This window comes from Myotis brandtii, unplaced genomic scaffold (assembly GCF_000412655.1).
Source record: "Myotis brandtii unplaced genomic scaffold, ASM41265v1 scaffold668, whole genome shotgun sequence".
Classification (NCBI taxonomy): Eukaryota; Metazoa; Chordata; class Mammalia; order Chiroptera; family Vespertilionidae; genus Myotis; species Myotis brandtii.
In genome coordinates, this window is record NW_005370597.1 from 4,773,662 (window position 1) to 4,800,086 (window position 26,425).

Below are 26,425 nucleotides of genomic sequence, written 5' to 3' on the forward strand. Positions count from 1 at the left end.
AGGCCGGCAAGGCAGGCGGGGAAGCTTGGCTTCCTCTGTCACTGAAGCAAGCAAGCCTCCCTGTTTGCTTCAAGCTGCCTGGCTGCCGGCCGCCATCTTGGTTGGCAGTTAATTTGCATATCTCCCTGATTAGCCAATGGGAAGGGTAGCAGAGGTACGGCTAATTACCATGTTTCTCTTTTATTAGATAGGATGTACTAACATTTTAAAATGTTTGCTTATTTCTACTATACCTTTCTTCAATAAAGAATTAAGGCAGTTTGCAAGGATAATCCTATATAATAAAGAGGTATTATGCAAATTGACTGCCACACCCTCACACAAAATGGCTGCCCCCATGTGGTCACAAGATGGCCGCCACAAGATGGCCTGCAGGGGAGGGCAGTTGGGGGGTACCAGGCCTGCAGGGGAGGGCATTTTGGGGGCAACCAGGCCTTCAGGGAGGGCAGTTAGGGGCGATAGGGCCTGTAGGGGAGCAGTTAGGCGTCGATCAGGCCGGCAAGGTAATGGTTAGGGGCTGATCAGGCTGGCAGGCAGAAGTGGTTAGGGACAATCAGGCAGGCAGGCAGGCAAGCGGTTGGGAGCCAGCAGTCCTGATTGTGAGAGGGACCCCCGAGGGGTCCCAGATTGGAGAGGGTGCAGGCTGGGCTGCCGGACACCCCCGCCCCCGTGCACGAATTGTGTGCACTGGGCCTCTAGTGTAATATATAACCAGAGAATATAAAGTGACATTTTGGGAGTGGATCTTGAGGAAATAAGGACATGGGCCAGGTTCAGTTATAAGAATGTTTACAGAAAGGTGTTAAGGTTAAAAATCAGAAACTGGCCAAATGTCTCAAAATTTGGTTAAATCAACAGTGCTACTTTCATGCAGTAAAAAACTCTGGATCACTAAAAATGCAGTGGAAATATATTTATTGACACCCAAGGTTTTGGTTATATGTAGTAAGTGAAAAGTGCAGGTTCTAAAACAGCCTGCCAAGCATGAACCCATTCTGGGGGTGGCGGGGCGAGGGGAGAGTCATGCCTACCCAGCTATCTTTTTGTTGTCAGTGAGTCTCTCTGCTGTTTTTGCCTTCTTCTTTTGATTTATCTGTTTTCCACAACTGCAGTTTCTAAGTTTTTAAAAGTAGGTATAACTAAGACAATTTTTCAACAGGCATTTTGAAATCTTTTTATTTAACCAGTTAATTGCCACAATATTTTGAATTTAATTTATAAAGGTCCGCCACTTACGTCTGTAGACACTTATGGCATACAGATGGTTAAAAATAAAAGAATCAAATATAAGAGCTCCAGGGTTAATAAAAGTAGAGGCATAAATATGGAGCCAAAAGTGAGTTCAAAACAGAACCCCCCTCCTCTCTGCTCCCCAGGCACCTTCATATACTTGCCTGCGGTGGGCCACCTGTCTGCTGCTTAGTTTTCAGCAGCCAGAACAAAGAGAGAGACCTAATCATTTAAAACCCTTCACAGAGAGTGTGATAAATGCATACCCATAGCTCAGGAGGATGACTCTTTCTGATGTGAAGTCAGAAAATATACAGGATAAGTGGTGAGGAAGAGGAGGGTCACCAACTGGATTGGTCTCTTAGCTTTTGCTTCCGAAAATGATGTTTTAACTTCTGAGAAAGTTTTCATTTAGCTCCAAGAGGACATAAAGACAGTGAGTTAAAAGCCATTTTTATATAAATGCATGAAGGAAGTGGCTATTTCCTTACTGCAGTGCATGTATGTACATACATATTTGTGGTGACCAGGGATGACCAGACCTCCCATGCTCTCTGGGGTTCATTAATCATTGCCCAATGGGAGTCGGGATTGTGTCAAATTCCAGGAAAGCACAAGGACAAAAGAAAGAGATAACACTTCAGAAAGGAGAAGCCCTTCAAGCCACCCCATCACTGAATAATGGTTCTGCTACTGAGTAACCTGGGGCCCATTCCTTAGTTTTTGACCAGCGTCTCCTAGCCATGAACCATGCGGGATCATGCCATGCTTTTATAGATCTGTTTTAGCTGTGGAGGCCCCTCATTCCAGACCACTTGCTTTTATTCATGAATTCCATTTCTAGATAGGTGTTGTAGAATCAGCATTTTCCCACATTTCTTTCAGGAAATTTTGTTTTGACTCCAAAGTAGTGGCTCTATCAGAGTATAATTCACTATATTATTCATTCTATTCTGTCACGTATCATATACTGATCTGGGTGCTGGGGATACAATGGTGAGGAAGACAGAATCACTGTACTATGAGTTTACATTGTAGGTGGGGGGAGAAAGATATACAAAAAACCCAATAAAGATAATTTTAGATATTAACTGCTATAAAGAAAAAAAAAAAACAGGGCCAGTTCCTGGCCAATAGTGTTGGTATGGGATGCATTAAAGAGGTTGTGTTTAAGCTGAGACCTGAATGATGGAAAAATCTAGGAAAGGAGGGTTGCAGGTGGAGAAAAGGCTTTGACTGGGGGCCTGAGCTTGATTTGCTGGAGTAACAGGAAGGCTGGTGTGGCTGGAGCGGAGTGGAATGGTTGATGCTAGGGTCAGGGATAGGCCTGAGCTCAATCATGTAGGACCTTGTAGGCACAGTAAGGTTTGATTGTGATCTAAATGCAATGGGAAGCTACTGGAAGGTTTATAAGAAAAGACATGGTTTGAACTGATTTACGTTTTGAGAAGTTCTCTTTGGCTAGTGGTTGAAAATGGACCTCGGGATAAAACAGGAAGTGGGAGAAAGGTATCAAATATGATGGGCCTAGGACTAACAGGAGAAAAGTCATTTTACATCACTTGGTCTGAATTGTCCCCTTTGGTAAATGATACAGTGGTGATCTCATCTTTGTATTTATGTGAACAAAGTACTGAGGTGGGTTAGTTTGGGGTTTTTTGTTTGGGTGTTTGAAGGTAAACCCCTTCTAGTTCAGTTGCACATTTCCTTGGGTTGAATGAAGGTGGTCCTTCTTTTATTATATAATGAATATTTACATTACAAAAGAATGGGTTTTCTAATTTCTCAGTCTTGGCAAACATTCTCCAAAATTAAAAATGTCTTTGCCTTACAGCTCAATATTTTCATTCTCTCTGTGAAAATAAATTGTGAAGTATGAATTTTTTATCATGTCATTTTTGGCTTTCTAAATTAAAAAATTGGTTAACTTATGATCTATTTAAAAGTATATATTTTGCATCTTTCAAAACTCTTCAGATGCTGCTTTTGGCAACAGAAGAGAAAGGTTTCTTTCCCCTCTGATGACTGAACTAACATGAGGGCTGAAGTGTGCAGCACACCCGTGAAATCCTAGACAGCTGTACCAATCTCACTCCTTCGCTAAGAGCAGAGCTGAGTGACAGGGGACTTTAATTAGAGAGGCTTTTAGAAGGAACGAGAAAATGAAAACAGTGCTTTTGGCTGGGTTGGCTTGACTTGTGTTTTGATGTACCTCTAATTAAATCATCACTGTTTCTCTTCTCAGGTATTAATGAGCAGGGGCTCTACCGAATCGTGGGGGTCAATTCCAGAGTGCAGAAGTTGCTGAGTGTCCTGATGGGTGAGTGCAGCTCTGGCTCTGCCAGACAGGCCCCTGAAAAGTCACCAGGTCCCTGAATATGGACAGCCCATAGGGAAGGAATCAGGTTGTTCCAAGAGGTAACTCCCAGAAATAAGCTGCCTCCCTCACCATTGGCATGGCTGCAGGAATCATTGGAAGGGGTAGTGAGTGGGAATAGACGAAAAAAAATGGCAGGTCCAAGACACCACACCCTCTCTGTTTGTAGACTTGGCCACTGCCAGTCCCAGTGGCACTAGGTGGCTCATGTGACCACCACACCCTACTCTGTCTTTAATAGCTCATGACTCCCTCTGTCCTGTTTGGAGACAAGCATTTAGTGGGGCACACCCAGGGCCTGAGGAAAGATATCCCTCTAGTCTACAAAGGACCTCTGGTCTCATGTTCCCTGTTAAAGAGAAGGGGTCATGTGGTGCCCAGATAAAATGTATATAAGCAGATAGTTCTGATTCTCTTTGCTTGTAGATTTCAGCCTAGTCTCTCGTTTGAGCAGCAGAACCTCTTTTGCAGCTGGCCCATATAAATATAAAGCTACTATCTCAGAATGTGCAATGTTCAAATCAAAAACCCATGAACCAATGAGCCAAATTTGCCTAGGCTGCAGATTTCCTGTATTTTTAGATATGAATGCACCAGCCTCCATGAGTCACATGGACCTAAATGGCAAACAGATCAGATTGCACCCATCAGTGGCTGTTTTTCATCCCCATGGAGGCCCAGCCATGCGCCTGGAGAGATGGACTGTCACTCAGGGGCCCTGCTCAGGGTTCTGGGCAGGGGCACTTCTCTTGTTAGTATTTGACATTTCATTTGCCATTCCAGTTTCTGAAAATAGTTTTCGTACGTAAAGAATTCTCCTCTCTCATGTTGACGAGAACAACTCTCTACCTCTTTTCCAGAGAGCTCCTTGCTTCTTGTAGGCAAAACTCTACTATATTGCTAGTCACAATGAAATCTTTTGCTTGAAACTATGATTATTTTAAGGTACTCCTTGGGAATCTGTTTTTTGGTTCAGATTTGGGATATGGTTAGTTTATTTTTAAAAATTAACTGTTTATTTTGAGATAATTATAGATTCACATGCAGTTGTAAGAAATAATTTAGAGAAACCCTGTGTGCCTTTACCCACTTTCCGCCAATAGTAACATCTTGCGGGGCTGTGGTGCAGTATCACAACCAGGATATTGATCCAGTTGAGATGCAGAGCAGTTCCATCACCATGAGGAGCCATTGTGATGCCCTTTCATGGCAATACCCATCTGCCTCGCCCTCATCTCACCCCCATGCTTAACACCTGGCAACCACTGATCTGCTCTCCGTTTCTGTAAATGGTGTCATTTCACGATAATCATATAAATGGAATCATATAATACGTAATCTTTTGGGATTGGCTTTTTTTCAATCAGCATAATTCCTTTCAGATTTGTATCAATAGGTTTTTTTTTTTTAATTGCTGAGTAGTATTCCATTATATAGATACACCACAGTTTGTTTAACCATTCACTTGATGAAGGACATCTGGGTTGTTTCCCATCTGGGGAAATGTCAAATAAAGCTGCTATAAAACATTCGTATACAGGTTTTTATATGAACATTAATTTGTTTCAGTGGGATAAATGCCCAAGAATACAATTACTAGGTTGTATGGTGATAATGTTAACTTTCAAAAAATTCTAATGTAAGGCAGAATTAAGAGTCTAACAGGTATCAGTCCTCGGTCTTTCATTTGTGAGCAGTGCTGCAAACAGTTTTGGAGCTTCTGCTCTTGGAAGCAGATGGTCAAGTGCTAGGGATGAAACTGTAGAAAGAGTCATTCCTTGCCTGCAAAGTGTCCAGTAGGAGGGAGATAGGCATCCATATGAAAACTATGGTGTAAAATATGATCCTGGTGCCTAATATGAGCTGGATCTGGAAGACTCAGTAGTGAAGGAGAGAATAGAAGAATAATTCAGAATCAGGAAGTATGAGCAATGGCATAGGGGCAGAAATCAGGGTCTGTGGTGGCTATACCAGAGAGTAATGATTTTATTATTTTAATATTTGAAAGTACTCAGGCTGGGACAGGAATGTTAAAGCTGAAAAGCTGAGATGGCCCCTTTTGCTGAAGAACTTGAATACTTAGCTAAGGAGTTTGTTTTTCTCTGTAGGAAATAAGATGTTGTTAAAAGTTTTTAAGTAGTGGAGTTGTGTGTGTTAGGACTTTATTACACACAAAAGTGTCAAGAAGGCAATTCAGAATAGTTTAAAGGGAAAATAAAAGGCATTTATTTGCTCACATAGTTGGTAAGGCCAATATGGCAGTAGGGTCTGGTGGTTCCAATGATATCTTTACATTTGTGGGAGCCCTTCCTACTCATTTCTCTGGCTTTCATTATCTGTGACCTCTGCTTGTCTTGGTATTGGCTGTTTTCATCATTGGAATGTTCCAGATAGTCCTGTCTCAGCAGTCCTTGGAGCTTACATCACTGAGAAGGGAGTGTCTTTTTCGACAGTTTTGGCAGAAGGTCCCAGGGCGGACTTTGATCAGTATAGGGCCAGTCTGTCACATGATTCATTTCACAATCTCAGACGAGTCACATGACCTGCAGCAGATGGATCCAGATGGCCTGGATCCTGTGCCTATTTCTGGTGGTCCTGAGTTACCTCTGTGAGGGTGGTAGAGGGATAGGCTGGGGAGGGGGTTAGTCCACAGGACCTTGTGGACTGAGCAGGATTACTAACAGAATTATGGAGGAGTGCTTTCCTGAAATGGCTGGTGGGTGATAGCAAAAGTATTTTTGACACAGGTGTTAACTAGATCAGATGCTGATTGAAGAGGGTAACACTGGCAGCAATATGGAGCATGTATTTGATCATGGAAAGACCTGGAGGAAGAAGACAGTTGCAACATAGTAGGCAGAGCATGCCCCATCAAGGGCTGAACCAAATAGCTGCTCTGAGGTCAGGAAAAAAGACAGGCTCAAAATGATTGGAGAGAGAGAATCAACATGATTTTTTAACCAACTGGATACAAGGGAGCAGGAGGGGCTGAGATATTTCAAAGATGACAGATTTTTCTGTCGGGCAACACTAATGAAATATGAGATTTAGATGGGTTTGCTAATCTAAAAGAGAGACACCTTAGCTCAGTTGTGCTAAGCTAAGAGTGGTGGGAAAAGATCTTGTTTTTATCACTTCTATTTGTGGCCCTCCAGCAAGATATCTGTCCTTTTTTCTTCCTTCGTTTTCCCAGGGACAGACAAAATGATCATGGACATCTGAGAATTGTCATGAAAAACTAATAACTAGCAGCTGAAAGTCATGAGGCCTGCTGCCTCTCCCAGGAGGACATTGCAGATAGACTAGAATCCAAACTGAGGTTCAACCAGAGCTGAGAAATGAACCCAGTGCAAGATCTAATAAAAAGTGGAATACAAAAATAATATTGAATATAAACAGAAATTGAAAAATGAAATAAAAATTTAAAAAAGTGGAGCCCTGGCCAGGTGGCTCAGCTGGTTGGAGCATCACCAAAAAAGGTTGTGGGTTCGATTACTGGTCAGGGCACATCCCTAAGCTGCTAATTTGATTCCTAGTTGTGGTGTGTAGGGGAAGCAACCAGTCAATGTTTCTCTCTCACATCGATGTTTCCCTCTCTCTTTTTCTCTCCCTTCCTCTCTCTCTAAAATCAATAAAAACGTATCTTCAGGTGATGATTTAAAAACAAACAAACAAGTGGAGAATGGTATCTGTGATTCTCACTACCCGTTAGTGTGGCTTTAGACTTGAGAAATCACCCAGTTGGCCAGCGAGACTCCAGACCTAAGGCCAAGGCCTGCCTCCACTCCCTTCTGTGAACAGGCTCTCAGCTTCATCAATTCTTGGCACTGGTACTAGAGTGGGTTAGCCAAGGGTATAATATAAATATGGCTTCTATACTCCCAAACCCCTCCCTGCGATAGCTGGGCCAAGTGTGAACCAACCCCTTCCCTCACTATTCCTTTAATCTGTATTCACTGGATGCCCTATTGCATCCCAGGCACTGTGTAAGATTCGGATTATTTGTCAGAGTCTCTCAAAAGTGGAATAGTATATTTTTTTATTGAAAGTATGGGTTAACATTAAAGACTTCTTTGATCACTTTGAGCTTACTGTGTGTACTTCTAATACATTGTGGGACTTTAAGTGGGAAGAGGAAGACAGCCAGTGCTTGGAGAACATCTTTTTACTGGTTGGGATTCCTTAAGAAAGCTTGCCAGAATGTCTCATAGCAAATGCTAGTGTCATACCAAGAGCTACCCTTGACCCCTCCCGGATAGCAAGGGGTCATTAGTCTTTGAAGAGTGAAAAGGACTCAGGAAAGCTTGCAGATTCCTAGAAAAAGAGTAACTTCTGTGTATGTACTGTCTGGTGTACTTTCCCCTTGAATGTTAAGTAAAGATAAATCTTTCCAAATTTTAGCTTAATATTTTAAAAATATAAATCAGCTTTATGCTTGTTCAGTGCTTGCATGAATCGCTTCCTGTATATATTTAAGTAACTTATTTTTGGATTAAAAGTTATAAGTGGTCACAGTAGGAAAGTTGGAGATATACAAGAAGTAGAAAGAAGAAAATAACAGTCTTGCAGACCAGAGATAATCTTTATTGACCATTATCATACCACTATCACCTTTTAAGTATAATATCCTATAACGGAAAAAATGTTTTCAAATTTGGAATGATGCTGCATATTTACTGCTTAACAGGCTTTCTCATGTAATAGTACAGAGTGTCTGTTTTCTGATATTATTCAAGTTCTGTAGGAGTATGACTTTTTTGGCCATGTATTGGGTAGATAGATGTACTATAACTTTTTAATCAGTCCCCTATTCTTGGATACATAGACTGATTGCAATTCTTTATCATTCCAGAACATACTCAGATGAACATCCCCACAGGGGCAGGATAGATAGCAGAGGTTAAGAGCATGCATTTTGGAGTTAGACAAGTTGCAGTTCCACTGCCTACCTGTTCAACTTTGCACAAGTTATTTAAACCTGTCTGGTCTTCTATCTCATTATCTATAATAATAGCTGCTGACTCTATAACAATGTGAGGATTACATGGAGAGATTCATGTGGGTTGCCGAGTCTAGATCCTCCACGTTAGTCAATAAATGTTAGCTGTTACTATTTTTAATTTTCATATGTGTATTTAGTGATTTCCTTAGGGTTCATTGTAAGATGGTGACTTGCTGGGTCAAGTTATGTACATGTTTTTAAGGCCCTTCATTGATCTTCCCAAATTTTCCTTGCCATCTCTATTACTTTTTTGCACGTAAATTATAAATATATTTTTAAAATTAATCTCATTTTTGGTGAAGCATATCTGTAAATCTGGGTGAGTTTGGACATTTTCCCCATGTTTCTTGCTGAGTTACAGCTCTCCTTTCATGAATTGCCTGTTAGTGTTCTTAACCTGCTTTCCCATTGGTGTAGTCACCTTTGGGTGTTAAGATCTGTTTATATTTGGAGGCTATACTGATATTTTTTTCCAGCTTATCTTTTATCTTGAACTTTAATTATGGTATTTTTTTGTTTGTTTTGTCTTGTGAATATTTTATATTTTTTATGAAGTCCAATCTTTTATGAAGTCTGTCTTTTTTCCTAGATGGGTTATATCTTAAAAGACCTTCCCTGTTCCAGGATTACCAAACCTTTTTGTGTTCTTTAAAATCCACCTGGGATTTATTCATTCAAAATGGGAGCTAACTGGCCTTTTCCTCAAATACTTATTTGATTGACCAATAACCGTATCAGGAGAAATGTTCCCCCTTTTCATTACTTTTACATATCACCAGTCATTCTTTTGCACATATTGGGGTCTGATGAAGGAGTTCTTACATATATTTTTCTAGAGAAAAGCAAGCTTTTTGTTTGTTATTATGCAATTTTCAATTAAAAAATATATTGTCGTTTTCACCTTTTTAATGTTTGTTTTTCTCCTAGTTCTCTGCATTTTAGCAAAAATTATCAAACTTGTGCCCCATGGGCATGCCATTAATTTAAATTTCTTTTGGTTGATTTTGTTACTGTTTATAATGCACATTTTTAATTTTGTAATTGTATTTTCAGCATCTTTACTAACTTTACTTATTTAGCTGTTTTCATTTCTACCTTTCAGCTGTCGCCTTTGTTATTTCAGTCTGTTTCTTTTTTTATTTGATGTCTTATTTAACAGCATCCATATTTTTCTGAATTTTATTTAGAGTACAGAACAGGTGTTTCTGAATATTTTTAGAGTGCTTTTTTTTTCTGTCTCCATATTGTATGCCAACAAGTATTTTGTCAACTTTTTTATTTTCTGTTTAACCAAACCTGACTCGGAGAAGTTTATAAATCTTTGTAGTTAAATTCACTGTAGATAGAGGTTGTCCTTGTTCTGCTCCTCTTTTTCTGAATGCTGTTGGAGTCATCCTCTTACGAAATTGGGTAGTGTTGTACATGATTCCATGCAACTTCCTGGCATTCTTAAATTTTTTATTTAGTGTGGACCTGTATGCCCAAATAGGTTTCTCCTGGTTCTACTATTTGATCCTGGTTCTGGAAGAAGTGGAGTTTATTCCTGGTTAATCTGAAGTATGCTGAGGTTCTTCCCTTATCACTGTCATGTTTCTTTTAGGATTTTCCCCCTTCTGAATTCACTTCCCTTGGTATAAAGGGACATCCTCCACTTCTGTCCCCAGTCTAATTTCACTGCCTGGATTGTAATTTCAACATGATTCTGGCCACTCAGAAAGCAGCTTCCCCCAGCGTATGTGCTGGGTTGGGGTGGGGCAGTGCAGCCTGGCGTTCATCTTCAGCGTGGCTTGGGCTATCCTTTAGGGTAGGTGGAGGGCCCTGGCCTATCTCATTGTTCCTCCAAGTGGGTTTTCCTCATGTCTTCACCTGGGCTTTGGCTGATGGATATTCTTCTGGTGACCATAAGCCTAATGTTCTGTGCTGTTGAAACTTTATGTCCCTCCCCTTCCTCCCCCCTCCCCCATCTTTATTAGTATTTCACCTTAGTGGTGAAGGAAGGCAAATTCAGTGTGGCTACTTTTTCTTATCTTATTCTATAACTTTTTCCTTTTTTAAAAACCATTATTTAAAGCCAGGTTGGTGCTACAGAGAACACACAGAAAGGATTAAATTGCTCTGCTTTGAAGCACTACTAGTAAATTATAGCAACACACCTCACCCATTGACCTCTGATCCAGCCATGAACTATATATTTCCTTACAACTCTGGGCCCCTGAATGTCTGTATTTGTTTTTTTCTGTGCCCTTCATCTCCATACCCTTTCACAGAGTAGCATAAATAAAAGCAAGTAAGGACTTCTTTCAGAAGATATCCTGAAGTAATAGACATTCTTCATGACCAGAGGCTTGCCTAGTTATGAGTGGGAAAGCCCTAGACTTTGAAGATTGTAGCCTTATAGAAGCAGCAAAGCCAGGCAAGAAGTGAACTTCCAATTTTACCCACCTGTAAAGGGGAGCAGAGAAATCATGGCCAGGACTGGGAGATAGTAGCTGTTTGGATGGGGAGTGATCCTTCTGGGAGGTAGTAAGGATCACTACCTGCAATTCCCAGAAGATAGAGACCTTACGTAGAAACTCACCTTCCTCTGCTCCTCCCACCTTCATCTCTGCTTATTGGGATGCTTCAGGCAGGTTCTCCTAAGACAGGGACTTGAGACAGTAGGAAGTTTTGGATTTCAGAGCAGAAGCGGCTGTAGAATTCTTGGGCACAAAATACAGGAAGTGATTAAAGTTTTTAAGATGTATGACTTTTATAATGAGAAAATAATATGATAGAGTTAAACAAATATACTTTTGTATTGCTCTATTAAATCTTGTCTTGAAAGAATTACCTGTAAGATAAATGAAAATAAGTCGTATTTACATAGAGGATAGTATACTTACATAAACTGCTTCCTCAAAGATGTAATGGAATGGAGAATGTTATTAAATGCAAGAAAGCAAGATTATGTGGTGTTTCCTAAGGAATGACATATAAATCAATGAAACAGACAAGGGAAACCAAAAATAGAACATATGGTTAATTGATATTTGATAATGGTACAATAGGGAAAAGACAGTCATTTCAACCAATGGTTCAAGTATTATTGGGTATCCATATGGGTAAAAAATTAACTCAACCCTTATCTTAAACTATGTACAAAAATTAACTCAAAATGCATCATATTCTTAAACCTAAGAGCTAAAACTATAAAAATTCTACAATAAAACAAAGGAGAAAATCTTTGTGATCTTGGTTTAGAAAAGATTTCTGGATGAAACACAAAAGCAGGAACTATAATAGAAAAGTCTGATAAACTGAATTTTATTTAAATAAAAAGCTCCAGTTCTTTAAAAGATATTAAGAAAAAGAAAATGCAAACTACAGACCAGGAGAAAATATTTGCAAAATATGTCTGATAAATGATTTTTATCCACAATATATTAAGAATAACTCTTGCAACTCAGTAATAAGAACACAACAACCCCCCCTTTTTTAATGGACAAAAGATTTGAACAAACAGTTCACCAAAGAAAATATACAAATGGCCAAAAAGCACATGAAACGATGGCTGATGTCATTAATCATTAAGGAAAACCAAATTTAAAAAATGAGTTATGTACTAGAATAACTAAAATTTCCAAACTAAACACATGACGATATCATGTGTTGACAAAGATGTGAAGCAACTCTCAAATTGTTGGTGGGAATGCAAATGGCCCAACTATTTTGGAAAACAATTTGGCAGTCTCCGATAAAGTTAAACATTCTTATTCTAATGACACACTTTTACTCAGTTATATTGCTAGGTATTTACCCAAGAGATGAAAATGTAGTCCATATAAAAACTGTATTAAAATATTTATAGAAGCTTTATTCATTACAGCCAATAATTGAAAACAACATAAATGCCCAGCAGCTAGTGAATAGATGAACAAATTATGGCATATCAGTGAAATTGGATACTACTCAGTAATAAAAGGATTCTACATATAACAACTTGAATGGATTTCAGAAATACTGTGTATGTGAAAGTGGATGCCAGGGGCTGGAGTTGGAGGGAGGGGATTGACTATAAAAGGGGCACAGGCTAATTTTTTGGGGGGTGATGGAAATTATTTATATTTTGTGGTGATGGTTACATGATTATTTACATTTATCAAAAATCATCGAACTGTCCCCCAGCCAGTGTGTCTTTCCATGCAGCAGGAAGTCACAGGTTCTATTCCCGGTCAGGGCACATGCCCAGGTTGCAGGTTCAGTCCCTGGTCAGGGTTCATATGCGAGATATTTCTCTCTCGCTCCCTCTTCCTTTCTCTCTAAAATCAATAAAAACATATTTTTTAAAAAGCTGTATGTATTCCTGTTTTGCTTGTTTATACTTTTAGAGAGAGCATATGCATACAAAACTGATATTAGCAGTTGCCTCTAGCATAGGAAAGGCTTAATAATGTATATCTATTTGTTTTGCTTGACTGTTGTTGTTTTTTACCAGGTGCATATATTACCTTCTCAATTAAAGCCTTTTAATGTATATCTATTTGTTTTGCTTGACTGTTGTTTTTTTACCAGGTGCATATATTACCTTCTCAATTAAAGGAAAAAGTTTTAATTTGCACATGTTAAATGTATTATTAGGAAATGTAGGAGTACATAGGTGACTTTCCTCATATTTCTTCCACATGGTCCCTCGTGTTTTTGTCAGCAACACAACAGTGGACTACATGGGTCTTGAGACTGACCTGGTGTGACAGTTCTAGGAGCACCTCTCCCTGTAAACACTGCTTTCAGTCTGTGTCTCCTGTTTTTCCAAATCATGTGGGAGTAAGTAAAGGAAGAAGTCCACTCGTTTTGCTTTACCTACATGATGCTTTTTTGTTCGTTGCACTGCTCCTCTGGCTTAGGGCAGTTTTACTAAGCACTGTAATCGTCAAGAGACATGGTGGGGAGACAAGTACTGAGTTCTGAAGAAAGTTTTGCATCTTATCTCTGCCTCTTGTTCAGAGGCTACCCAGAATCTTCTGTGAGTGAGTGGAGCATTGGTAGGGAGGTGTGGAAATCGGCGGCACTTTCTGAAAATGAGCTAGCTTGGGAGGCTGTCTTCAATTTAGTTGGGATATTAACTGAATTAAAATGGACGTGCTCAAGTTATGAGCCTTGCCTCATCAGTGCTATAAAAAGCCCTTTAGCCGGCTGTAATGTGACTCTTCTCTCTGTAATGTTACACAATATTCCTTTGGTTACAGAGCCCGAAGAAGTGGAAGCTAATCATTAGTTTGCTAAATGTGGTTCATGGAACAGTTCACAGCTCCCAGACCTGCCAACTGCTGCTTGTTTAGTGTCATGTTCACTCTTCTAGGGTAGAAGTCGGTTTGTTCCTCAGAAAAATGTACAGTAACATTTGTCTCACGTCCAGAACCCACGCAGTGTGGCAGCTCTCCATGTGTCTTGGTCACGGGGAGGGGAAAAGGTCATGCTAAGCAAAGTGTTTTGGTACATACACTTACGCAGGAAGAAACCATGAAGGGAATGTGAGATGACAGAGCAAGGAAAGAATTAAAGCTGCAGAGGTTTTAGATACTTGGAGAAAAGTGAACACGTTCACTTTTCAGAAATTGGCTGTGGTAGAACTCTATAGAGTTTCCCATTGTGTAGGGCCTAGAGATGAAATCATGCTCTTTGGGTTCTTCCTTGTTTGTTGCATGTGACAGGATAGACTTCATTATTGCCCGGTCACCTACAAACACATAGATGTGCTGCCTTTAGGAGCCATATGGCTGGATTTGTGCCTTCACCTGAGGATTAGCCTAAATCCTTAAGCTACTCCTGACTGTTTGGCTTCCTACTAGGATGAAAGTGGGTTCTTTCCCCGTGCCCACTTATGACTCATTCCCCTTTCCAGCTGGAAGGCTCTTTGGCCCTTTCTTCTTAGAGACTATCCAGAAAGAGACAATCCAGTGGCTGTCTCTATTTGCCTGCTGTGTCGTTTAGATCTCTTTGGATTATAAAACAAAACAAAACAAAACAAAAACAGAACATCTGACCTCAACTGGCTTCAGGAAACAAGGCATTTATTGGCTCCAATGATTAAAAAGCATGGCGAGATACAAGGGCTCAAACCATGTCACCAGACCCACTTTTTCTGCTTCTCTCATCTCTGGTTTTGTCATTTATACTCACGCTCAGGCTCCATGTGTTGGTATTTAGAGCAATTAAAAATTCTTCCAGGTGCAAGCCCAGCAGGAAATAGCAGATAGCCTTTCCGCTAGCTCCTAAAAAAACCATGACATTCACTCTCATTCAACTGACTTGGATCTTGGGCCATCCCTGAACCAGTCCTGGGTCCATAGAGATGCTGCACTTTGATTGGTCTGTCCTGAATCTCATTCCCCACCCCTGGAAGGGTAGAGCCTCACCTGAGCAGGTGGAGTAGTTGTGAGAAAAGGGTAGCATTCCAACTGAAAAAGAGGTGCTGTGCAGAAAGGAAAAGGATTGGGAGCTGGAGGCAAATCTCTAGGCCAGGCATCCTCAAACTACGGCCCACGGGCCACATGCGGCCCGCCGAAAAGATTTATCCGGCCCGCCGGGTGTTTTTGCCGCCGCTGCCTGTCCTGCTTAGCAGCCGACTCGTCCTGGGCCTGCAGTGCGCATGTGTGGAATGTCTGAGGGACAGTGAACTGGCCCCCTGTTTAAAAAGTTTGAGGACCTCTGCTCTAGGCTTTAGTAGGAGGACGCTGGATCCTCCCTACAATGCGCTGAAAGTCTCCACTTCCTACTACCTGGGCAGTGGGAAGATGGGGCTGGTTTGTGAAGCAGGTCATATTCCCCGACCTCTGCCTCATCTTCTCACCTGCCTGTATGCAGCTCAGGAAGACTACAATAAATTTTTTTTAATTTTTATTATTTTTTTAATCAGAGAGGAAGGGAGAGGGAGAGAGAGATAGAAACATCAATGATGAGAGAATCATTGATTTTCCAAACTAAACACATGACGATATCATGTGTTGACAAAGATGTGAAGCAACTCTCAAATTGTTGGTGGGAATGCAAATGGCCCAACTATTTTGGAAAACAATTTGGCAGTCTCCGATAAAGTTAAACATTCTTATTCTAATGACACACTTTTACTCAGTTATATTGCTAGGTATTTACCCAAGAGATGAAAATGTAGTCCATATAAAAACTGTATTAAAATATTTATAGAAGCTTTATTCATTACAGCCAATAATTGAAAACAACATAAATGCCCAGCAGCTAGTGAATAGATGAACAAATTATGGCATATCAGTGAAATTGGATACTACTCAGTAATAAAAGGATTCTACATATAACAACTTGAATGGATTTCAGAAATACTGTGTATGTGAAAGTGGATGCCAGGGGCTGGAGTTGGAGGGAGGGGATTGACTATAAAAGGGGCACAGGCTAATTTTTTGGGGGGTGATGGAAATTATTTATATTTTGTGGTGATGGTTACATGATTATTTACATTTATCAAAAATCATCGAACTGTCCCCCAGCCAGTGTGTCTTTCCATGCAGCAGGAAGTCACAGGTTCTATTCCCGGTCAGGGCACATGCCCAGGTTGCAGGTTCAGTCCCTGGTCAGGGTTCATATGCGAGATATTTCTCTCTCGCTCCCTCTTCCTTTCTCTCTAAAATCAATAAAAACATATTTTTTAAAAAGCTGTATGTATTCCTGTTTTGCTTGTTTATACTTTTAGAGAGAGCATATGCATACAAAACTGATATTAGCAGTTGCCTCTAGCATAGGAAAGGCTTAATAATGTATATCTATTTGTTTTGCTTGACTGTTGTTGTTTTTTACCAGGTGCATATATTACCTTCTCAATTAAAGGAAAAAGTTTTAATTTGCACATGTTAAATGTATTATTAGGAAATGTAGGAGTACATAGGTGACTTTCCTCATATTTCTTCCACATGGTCCCTCGTGTTTTTGTCAGCAACACAACAGTGGACTACATGGGTCTTGAGACTGACCTGGTGTGACAGTTCTAGGAGCACCTCTCCCTGTAAACACTGCTTTCAGTCTGTGTCTCCTGTTTTTCCAAATCATGTGGGAGTAAGTAAAGGAAGAAGTCCACTCGTTTTGCTTTACCCACATGATGCTTTTTTGTTCGTTGCACTGCTCCTCTGGCTTAGGGCAGTTTTACTAAGCACTGTAATCGTCAAGAGACATGGTGGGGAGACAAGTACTGAGTTCTGAAGAAAGTTTTGCATCTTATCTCTGCCTCTTGTTCAGAGGCTACCCAGAATCTTCTGTGAGTGAGTGGAGCATTGGTAGGGAGGTGTGGAAATCGGCGGCACTTTCTGAAAATGAGCTAGCTTGGGAGGCTGTCTTCAATTTAGTTGGGATATTAACTGAATTAAAATGGACGTGCTCAAGTTATGAGCCTTGCCTCATCAGTGCTATAAAAAGCCCTTTAGCCGGCTGTAATGTGACTCTTCTCTCTGTAATGTTACACAATATTCCTTTGGTTACAGAGCCCGAAGAAGTGGAAGCTAATCATTAGTTTGCTAAATGTGGTTCATGGAACAGTTCACAGCTCCCAGACCTGCCAACTGCTGCTTGTTTAGTGTCATGTTCACTCTTCTAGGGTAGAAGTCGGTTTGTTCCTCAGAAAAATGTACAGTAACATTTGTCTCACGTCCAGAACCCACGCAGTGTGGCAGCTCTCCATGTGTCTTGGTCACGGGGAGGGGAAAAGGTCATGCTAAGCAAAGTGTTTTGGTACATACACTTACGCAGGAAGAAACCATGAAGGGAATGTGAGATGACAGAGCAAGGAAAGAATTAAAGCTGCAGAGGTTTTAGATACTTGGAGAAAAGTGAACACGTTCACTTTTCAGAAATTGGCTGTGGTAGAACTCTATAGAGTTTCCCATTGTGTAGGGCCTAGAGATGAAATCATGCTCTTTGGGTTCTTCCTTGTTTGTTGCATGTGACAGGATAGACTTCATTATTGCCCGGTCACCTACAAACACATAGATGTGCTGCCTTTAGGAGCCATATGGCTGGATTTGTGCCTTCACCTGAGGATTAGCCTAAATCCTTAAGCCACTCCTGACTGTTTGGCTTCCTACTAGGATGAAAGTGGGTTCTTTCCCCGTGCCCACTTATGACTCATTCCCCTTTCCAGCTGGAAGGCTCTTTGGCCCTTTCTTCTTAGAGACTATCCAGAAAGAGACAATCCAGTGGCTGTCTCTATTTGCCTGCTGTGTCGTTTAGATCTCTTTGGATTATAAAACAAAACAAAACAAAACAAAAACAGAACATCTGGCCTCAACTGGCTTCAGGAAACAAGGCATTTATTGGCTCCAATGATTAAAAAGCATGGCGAGATACAAGGGCTCAAACCATGTCACCAGACCCACTTTTTCTGCTTCTCTCATCTCTGGTTTTGTCATTTATACTCACGCTCAGGCTCCATGTGTTGGTATTTAGAGCAATTAAAAATTCTTCCAGGTGCAAGCCCAGCAGGAAATAGCAGATAGCCTTTCCGCTAGCTCCTAAAAAAACCATGACATTCACTCTCATTCAACTGACTTGGATCTTGGGCCATCCCTGAACCAGTCCTGGGTCCATAGAGATGCTGCACTTTGATTGGTCTGTCCTGAATCTCATTCCCCACCCCTGGAAGGGTAGAGCCTCACCTGAGCAGGTGGAGTAGTTGTGAGAAAAGGGTAGCATTCCAACTGAAAAAGAGGTGCTGTGCAGAAAGGAAAAGGAATGGGAGCTGGAGGCAAATCTCTAGGCCAGGCGTCCTCAAACTACGGCCCACGGGCCACATGCGGCCCGCCGAAAAGATTTATCCGGCCCGCCGGGTGTTTTTGCCGCCGCTGCCTGTCCTGCTTAGCAGCCGACTCGTCCTGGGCCTGCAGTGCGCATGTGTGGAATGTCTGAGGGACAGTGAACTGGCCCCCTGTTTAAAAAGTTTGAGGACCTCTGCTCTAGGCTTTAGTAGGAGGACGCTGGATCCTCCCTACAATGCGCTGAAAGTCTCCACTTCCTACTACCTGGGCAGTGGGAAGATGGGGCTGGTTTGTGAAGCAGGTCATATTCCCCGACCTCTGCCTCATCTTCTCACCTGCCTGTATGCAGCTCAGGAAGACTACAATAAATTTTTTTTTAATTTTTATATTTTTTTAATCAGAGAGGAAGGGAGAGGGAGAGAGAGATAGAAACATCAATGATGAGAGAATCATTGATCGGCTGCCTCCTGCACACCCCGCACTGGGGATCAAGCCTGCAACCTGGGCATGTGCCCTTGACCGGAATCGAACCTGGGACCTTTCAGTCCGCAGGCCGACGCTCTATCCACTGAGCAAAACTGGCTAGGGCAATAATTATCTTTTTAAAAATAGTACACACTTATTTAAAATACACCCATTTGTTTAAAAGTCCATGCAAGGAGGACAAAAGACATGATCAGGAGCCAATACAGTTATGGTGGCTCTCATTGCATTGCTTGGCTTAAGGCAATTTTAAAAAATATATAAAAGTAATGGAATCAAGTCATAGTTTAGAAAAAAATAAAAATCATAATTCTACCACTCTGGGCCAACCACTATTTTAATTTTAGAGTATTTCCATTCAGCTTTTGTTCATATGAACTTCTCACAAACTTTTAAATCATGATATTTTTGCTACATATTTTTTTATTACCTGGTAATCCAATCATTTTTCATATTGCTCAGGAGCCATCATTATCATGCAAAAGCAACATAATATTCCATTAAGTAGATCTACCATAATTGACTTAATCATTTTTCTATTATTGGACATTTAAGTGTGTTAAACATTTTCAGGGTATTCTGTAACTTTTCTCATGCCTTATCTTATTTCCTAAGAATAGATTGTGTGAAGTGGGATTACCAGTTCAAGTGATATGAACATTTTTATAATTCTTGGTAACTGTTGCCAAATTGATTTTCAAATGCTGAATTTATTTCTACTGCCTCCAGCAGGTTATGAGAGGATCCGTTTCACTGCATTCTTGCTGCAATAGACATTTGGATTTTTAAACATTTTCCTAATTTAATTGGCAAAAAAGTAGGTGTCATTTTGTTTTAACTTGGATTTCTTTGGTTAGTAGTGAGGCTGAATGTTTTTATATGTGCCTGTTTCTTAGCCGTATTTTCTGCTCCACTTCTCACATTGTCTTTTCTTCGTTTTAGACCCCAAAACAGCTTCTGAAACAGAAACGGATATCTGTGCGGAATGGGAGATCAAGACCATCACTAGTGCTTTGAAGACCTACCTAAGGTAGGGACTTTCCATTTGCAGGGCAGGGTGCCAGCTTGTTATCAGGCCATCAGGAAGAAAGCAGTTTTATTTTCAGCCTCAGGAGAACTGTTGGGTGGGTGTTTGATATGTGGAAACAGCTTAGGTGTGGGTGTAGTCAGCTCAGCTGGTCACTTCGATTGTAAATCATCCATAGTTGATGGGTTGCCATTGTGCAGTGGTGCCACGAGTGATTTTAGGAAGCTTTGTTTTTTATGAGAAGCTACGATGACAATTAGCCTTTAACAGAACCTAAAATATGGTATTTCCTGAAATCCCTGAAGACTCTATTAAAAACACAAGGAGTCCCATCCCATTCTGTTGCGAATGCATGATTACATGCCCTCTGTATTTTGATAGATTTGTGCATTGCAGATTGAATAAATTGCTGACATCGATCCTTAAAAATGAGAACTTAGCAGTACTCCTTTTTGACTCCTTCAGCGGGGATTGGAAGATATCACTGTATTGCGGAAGAGACTGTTTTCCTGTAATAATATATGTGGTATTACTGCTACCTTCCTACTCCTCCCTCACTTATTAAGGGAGTGGGTGATTGACTAGCTATCTGCATCTCAATTTCAGGACTAGATTGAAATTTATGCTGCTCTTGAAGGGTAGGCATATTATAGTTATTAACTGTAGTTCTTACATAGGAAGGTGGGGTTGGGGGTGTCTAGGTTTTATAAAGGTGCCCTTGTCTCAAAAGCAAAGGAGGAAAGGAACTGGTATTTTTGGCTATTGAGGAATGGATAGAAGAATCTTGATGTCAAGAATAAAATATAATGTAAGTGATGACTACGAGTTGAATTAGGAGATGCAATGAGAATAAAATAAAATCTGAGCCAGGTATATGTATAGTCTGTTGAGAAGCTTATTATTTGGACTATTAGAAAAAACCTCAAGTTTACAGTTTAACATATTCATTAAATATTCATACCCTCAATACTGCCATTGTAGTTTATACAAAACCATGTTGTAGAGGTTTGCCTTTAGCACTTCTTTTTGCATGTTGATAGTGATTTACTAATGGACAGTAAGCATAAAACATATTTTCAAAAAATAGCAGGTAAAATTTGATTGTTTCATGCCTCGTGTTAGGGGTTCTAGCTCTTTGGCATTCTCCAGCAGAACTCCACAGTGAATTTGCCACAAAAATACCTACAAAGTCCCTCATAGTATTTACAGATGAGCTGATTGTAATAACAAGGTGCTGGGGAGATGAGAGTTTAAGTACAGGTTTTTGCAAATGTTTAGCCAGTTGCCTGTATTTCCGGCGTGCTTTAAGATGCTCTTGTTGATGGGTGAGTCACTGACTGAAAAGGAAATCTCTTGGTTTGTGCTAGGCTTTTGTACCAGTTCTTTTCTAGTTGTGACTATGAGACAGTTGTATTCTTTCCCTAAAAAGGAGAGAGAATGAAAATTTCAGGTAAAATCTCAGGACCTTTTAGAAGGGAAACTAAATTGGACTCAGATGAGCTGCTGTTGCTTCCCTATGATCTTTGTCTTTGAGAACAGTTTGGCAATGTCCTGGCTGCTATGTAGAGAGAAAAATTTGATTGTTTTGATTGAGCTAACTAATATATAACCTTTTATTCCAGAATGCTTCCAGGGCCACTCATGATGTACCAGTTTCAAAGAAGTTTCATCAAAGCAGCAAGTAAGTTTTCTTTTTGTCAGTTTTAAGGGGAAGGGAATATATTTTTCTACTTCAAAAACAGTCAGTATCCCAAAATAAATATTATCTAACTCTTTGTTGTCTGCATGTAAACTACCCACGTACACGCTCATGAGTTCGACACAGAAATAAAAACGAAACCAAATCAGAGTTGCTAAGGGCCTTGCTGCTACGCTGAATTTACCATAGAGGAGAGAAACTTCCAAAGTGTGTTTTTAGGGTTGGGGAAAGTTGAGAAAAGCAGGTTTGCCTTTCTAATTTTGATGATTGGAGTTCTGACTCCTTGGGTTTTTCCCCAGCCCTTGAGTAGCATTTTGCAGAATGAATCATACTTCGCACCTAACCTACATTGAGCATTGGAAGTGTTTCCCTGAATGAGAGACACCATTGATATAACTCGCCAGTCTGCTTTCTGTCATGGCTTCTATTGACAGCTTCCTATCATTCTTCAGCCATATCATCCAGGTTCCTGGCGTCATACTACTGGTATTAAAATACATAGGGATTAGATGCAAGCTACCCTAGGTACACTGGAATCTGTCTACGTGAGGCAGGCCTCCTGTAGGGGCAGGAAGATTGTCAGATTTAAATCTGGCATGAAACCCCACAATGCTATTACAACAATAGCCTGTGCCTCTCCCTGCTTCCTTTAAGCCGTCACAGTTTGTTACTGTGGTAGGTACTACTGGCCTAATTTACTGGTAGTAGCATCTAATGTTCTGATGGCCTTATCTAGTCATAGTTTCCCCCTTCAAACATGGAGGGAAAAGGCATGGGAGAAAGCTAGAAGTGAAGATGTTTATGTGATTTCTTCCTCAGAGATGTTCCTAACCCATAGCACCCATTCTCTAATTAACCCTCCCAGAGAAGTGGAGCCACTTATGCAAGTTCAACCAAGAGAACATGGCAGGCCATGCTTTAGGTTACAGGTTGGCAGAAAGAGTCGCATATTGATGTGCCATTTCTTTTTTCTTCGCCAGGCTGGCTGTCACACATGGTGTGGGGATAACTGGATATTTCCTTTGATTTCTCTGATGCTGCATTGAGGTGTTATTTTGATATTTGAGACATTTGCAATGTTGTTCACGATTTGTTTATCACTTGCCAAGTGCATAAAGTTCCTTCTTTCCTTGAAAATGAAGCCGTCACTCTAAGTAGTCAGCTGCTCCCCAGTTTGTTCCTGCTCTGAATGTGCAGCTGACTGGTTCCATTTCATCACGTCATCATTTTGGCTTGATTTTTCTGATGGCCATTTTTGTAAATGAACTCTGTTACAGAAAGCACCATTACAAGCACTTGTAGATCTAGTCATTCTAGCCATGAGGGCACAGAACATGGATCTTAATCCTTTGAGAAATCCTCAGTCTGTCAGTACCCAACCTTTGTCTTCCTTTGATTTTGTCTTGTAAACTGATTTAGCTGTGACACATCAAATTTTACCTCCTTCCTCCTTTTGCAGAGCTGGAGAATCAGGAGTCTCGGGTGTCTGAAATCCACAGCCTTGTTCATCGGCTCCCAGAGAAAAACCGCCAGATGTTACAGCTGCTCATGAACCACTTGGCAAAGTAAGTTGGAAGCTGATTGTTGGCTCTTTTCTCACCTCTAGAAAGTTCTTATCTTAGCCCTAAAACTGGTCTCAGTTCTGCTTATGTTTGCCTCTTCCACTATTGCATCAGGTATGCTAGAGGCTTAAGAAAGAAATGTGTGAAATGTTAACTGCAGTGGAGAACAACAGCAAGTGCCAGATGGTCTTTGCAAAAGTGGGCTGGGGAAGTGCCCCATGCAACCTGGCCTCCAGGCAGAGTTTTCAGGGGGTTTAGCTCTTGTGATGGCCAAGGGCATCTTCCATGATAAGGTCACCAAGCAGAGTTTTCAGGAGTTACATGTTCTTTGACGATCAAGGATGAACAGGAGTATGTTGTGGGTTTACAGACCTTGGATTTGAAGTAAAGAGGCCTGGATGGTAGAGTTGATTCTGTTCTTAACAAGCTACTAACCAGCCCTGGACTTACCAGTGACCGCTCTATTCCTAATTTCTTCATCTGTCAAATATGGCTAGTAGGTTCTCTTTTATCTACAATGTTCTTGATTTTTAAAATTACATGTATTAAAGTCTTTGAAGAAGTATAGAGAATAAAGGACTTACCTTTGGCAAATGCCCACTTGCCCTCTGAGATAATCAAAGCATTCCATGGGGGCTTGGTTTTCCTGGTAGGAATATTTTTACTCTTGGAATGGTTTTTTTGTGTTTACTGTTACTTGACCCTTTTCAGAATGGCCTTACTGTCTTCCCTTGTTGTGTCAATTATTGCGCATGTGTATGTTCTAACCATCCATTGACTGATGAATGTTCTTGATAGGAGACTGGAGCATAAGAAAAGACAGAGTAACAGTTAAGCTAAATTGTTAAGTCCCACATTCTACTGAACTGATGTGTTGTAAATTTGGCCCTTTCCTACACTTGTTCATGCCATTAAGTCATTTTTAGGGAGAGGGGTGTAAGTTGATACTTTGCTGGGGGAGATTATGATGATCTGTTTTCATATTTATACCTACCACTTGATATTACCTTTTGGAGAGAGAGTATATGTTATCAAAAAGATTTCCACAGGTCTAAGTATGAAGAAACAAGAGTGATTTGCATGTTGGTGAGAAGTTACTGGGCAGTCAAAGGTTGCTCTATTATTGGTCAAATGTTTTTCTTGCCATGCAGTTTGAACTGCATTGCAATATTGTGATTCATAAGAAATATATATTTGGCCATTAATACAACCAGAATATATTTCTGATATATATTTAGTCTTAACCCACAATTCCTGGCTCACAGCTTCCTGAAGCCTTGGAATTTCCTAAGTGTTGACAGTGAAAAAGGTATCTTTTGTTATGTTAATGAGTTGCCTTTTGGAAAGCACTTGAGGATGGGGATTGGTTGCCAATGGAAGGAACCTTGTGAGTGGAGGGATGGGACTTTCAGTCCTGCATCCCCCACCCCACCCATGACCTATGGGGAGGAGAGAGAGGCTGGAAGTTGAATCAATTGCCATTGGCCAATGGCCTGACTGTGTAAAGAAGACTGTAAAATACCAAGAGGATGGGGTTCAGAGAGATTGCAGGTTGTGAGCATGTGGAGATGCTGGGAGAGTGGCTCCCTAGAGAGGGAATGGAAGCTCTGCACTCCTTCCCATATACCTTGCCCCATGCATCTCTCCCATCTGGCTGCCCCTGAGCTATACCCTTTTAAAATAAACCAGTGATCTAGTATCTCCGAGTTCTGTGAGCTTTTCTAGCAAAGTAATAGAACCCAAGGAGGCTGTTAAAGGAACTTCTGATATATGTATGTGAGTCAAAAATAGAGGTGACAATTTGGACTTGGGATTGGCATTCTGAGTTGAAGGGGGGTCGTTGGAACCTCCAACCAGTGTCTGGTCATTCAAAAGCACAGGTAAACTGGGTTTGTGTCCTGGGGTTGTGTCCAGCGTCTGAATGTGTGTGTGTGTGTGTGTGTGTGTGTGTGTGTGTGTGTGTATTGGGGTGAGGAGCAGTCTTATGGAATCTGATACTATCTGCATGTAAACAGTGTCAGAATTGAGTTGAATTCTTGGGTACCTTGCTGGTGGGTTCCGGGAACCCAATTTATCCATGTTCAGAAACAAAGCAAAGCAGAGAATATGCCAGTTTGCAAGGAGAATGCCCCCAAAATGTCAAAGAAAATAATGGGAACTGGGCTTTAAAAAGTAACATCAGATGCTCTGAGATGCCTGTTCCATACAACCCGGTCAGGCATTTGTTAACGGAAAAGCCCATTTAGATCTTTGTTGCAAACCTGTGTGTACTTGGGAGGCCTGCACCCAAACAGAGGAAGTTCCAGGTATATACTCAGTCAACCATGTGTGGGATGCTCCTGACTACTTTCTGGTCACTGGGTCTTAGGAAGGTCTCAGCCTGCTAGGAGCAGCTGGAGATTAGGAACTAGCTGAAAGCAATGGGCTTTCTAAGCTGTGCCTTTGTGATGAGATCTTAATTGCACTGAGAGAGACCAAGAGTAAGGGGTGATCCAGCAGAGCTAGTACTGAATTTTCCCATGTTTAAAATGCCCTGAGGATTGTTAGGACTCTTTAAAGAAAAAAAGAACACCCTAAGGTCAATTTTGAACAGTTGAGCCTGTTCATCTCCTGGTGGATGATGTTTCACTATCTCCCTCATGTTCCACTCTCTGCTCTCCTAATCCCATTCAACTCAGTCCATCTTTGTCCCTAATCCAGGAGACCTACAGCTGGAATATGCAGGTTACAGCTGCGACCTTGACTTTTTAACCTTCTATTTAAACCAATTTTGTTGCTAGTGTTATTTTATAGCAATTCTGGAGCATTATATGTTGTCTTTGATACTTAACAGAATTTCTCCGAGGTTCTTTCTATGAGGTTATATGGCATTGCTTTGTTAACTTAACCATTAACAAATTACCTATAGGTGAGCTCTCCTGCCTATAACTTGAGTCTGTCAGTGCTGACCTTAGAACACACAGACTCAGATTCTCAGCGTGCTGTGTGCTTAGCCTCTGGAGCACCCAGGTTTGAAATGTCTTGGTGTAAATGAGCACTGCTGGGTCCAGTAAAAAGTGTGTATTTAGGTCTGAAAAGATTTTTTGGCACCCAGCCGAGTTCCAAATTCCATTTAAACTCTATGTATAGCTCATTTACAGCACTGCCCTATTAAAATAGCTGTGACTGGTTTGGCTCAGTGGATAGAGCGTTGACCTGTGGACTGAAAGGTCCCGGGTTCGATTCCAGTCAAGGGCATGTACCTTGGTTGCGGGCACATCCCCAGTGGGAGGTGTGCAGGAGGCAGCTGATCG

At 40.9% G+C, this 26,425-nt stretch overlaps 1 protein-coding gene across 1 annotated transcript in view; it reads left to right on the forward strand.

Annotated features, from left to right (window-relative positions):
- Positions 1-26,425, forward strand: part of ARHGAP26 (Rho GTPase activating protein 26) — a 409,256-nt gene that overhangs the window by 229,228 nt on the left and 153,603 nt on the right. The window contains exons 14-17 of the mRNA XM_014529049.1: positions 3,476-3,550; positions 19,787-19,874; positions 21,494-21,552; positions 23,030-23,135. Coding sequence (XP_014384535.1) covers positions 3,476-3,550; positions 19,787-19,874; positions 21,494-21,552; positions 23,030-23,135 — 328 coding nt within the window. The remainder of the gene's footprint in view (positions 1-3,475; positions 3,551-19,786; positions 19,875-21,493; positions 21,553-23,029; positions 23,136-26,425) is intronic.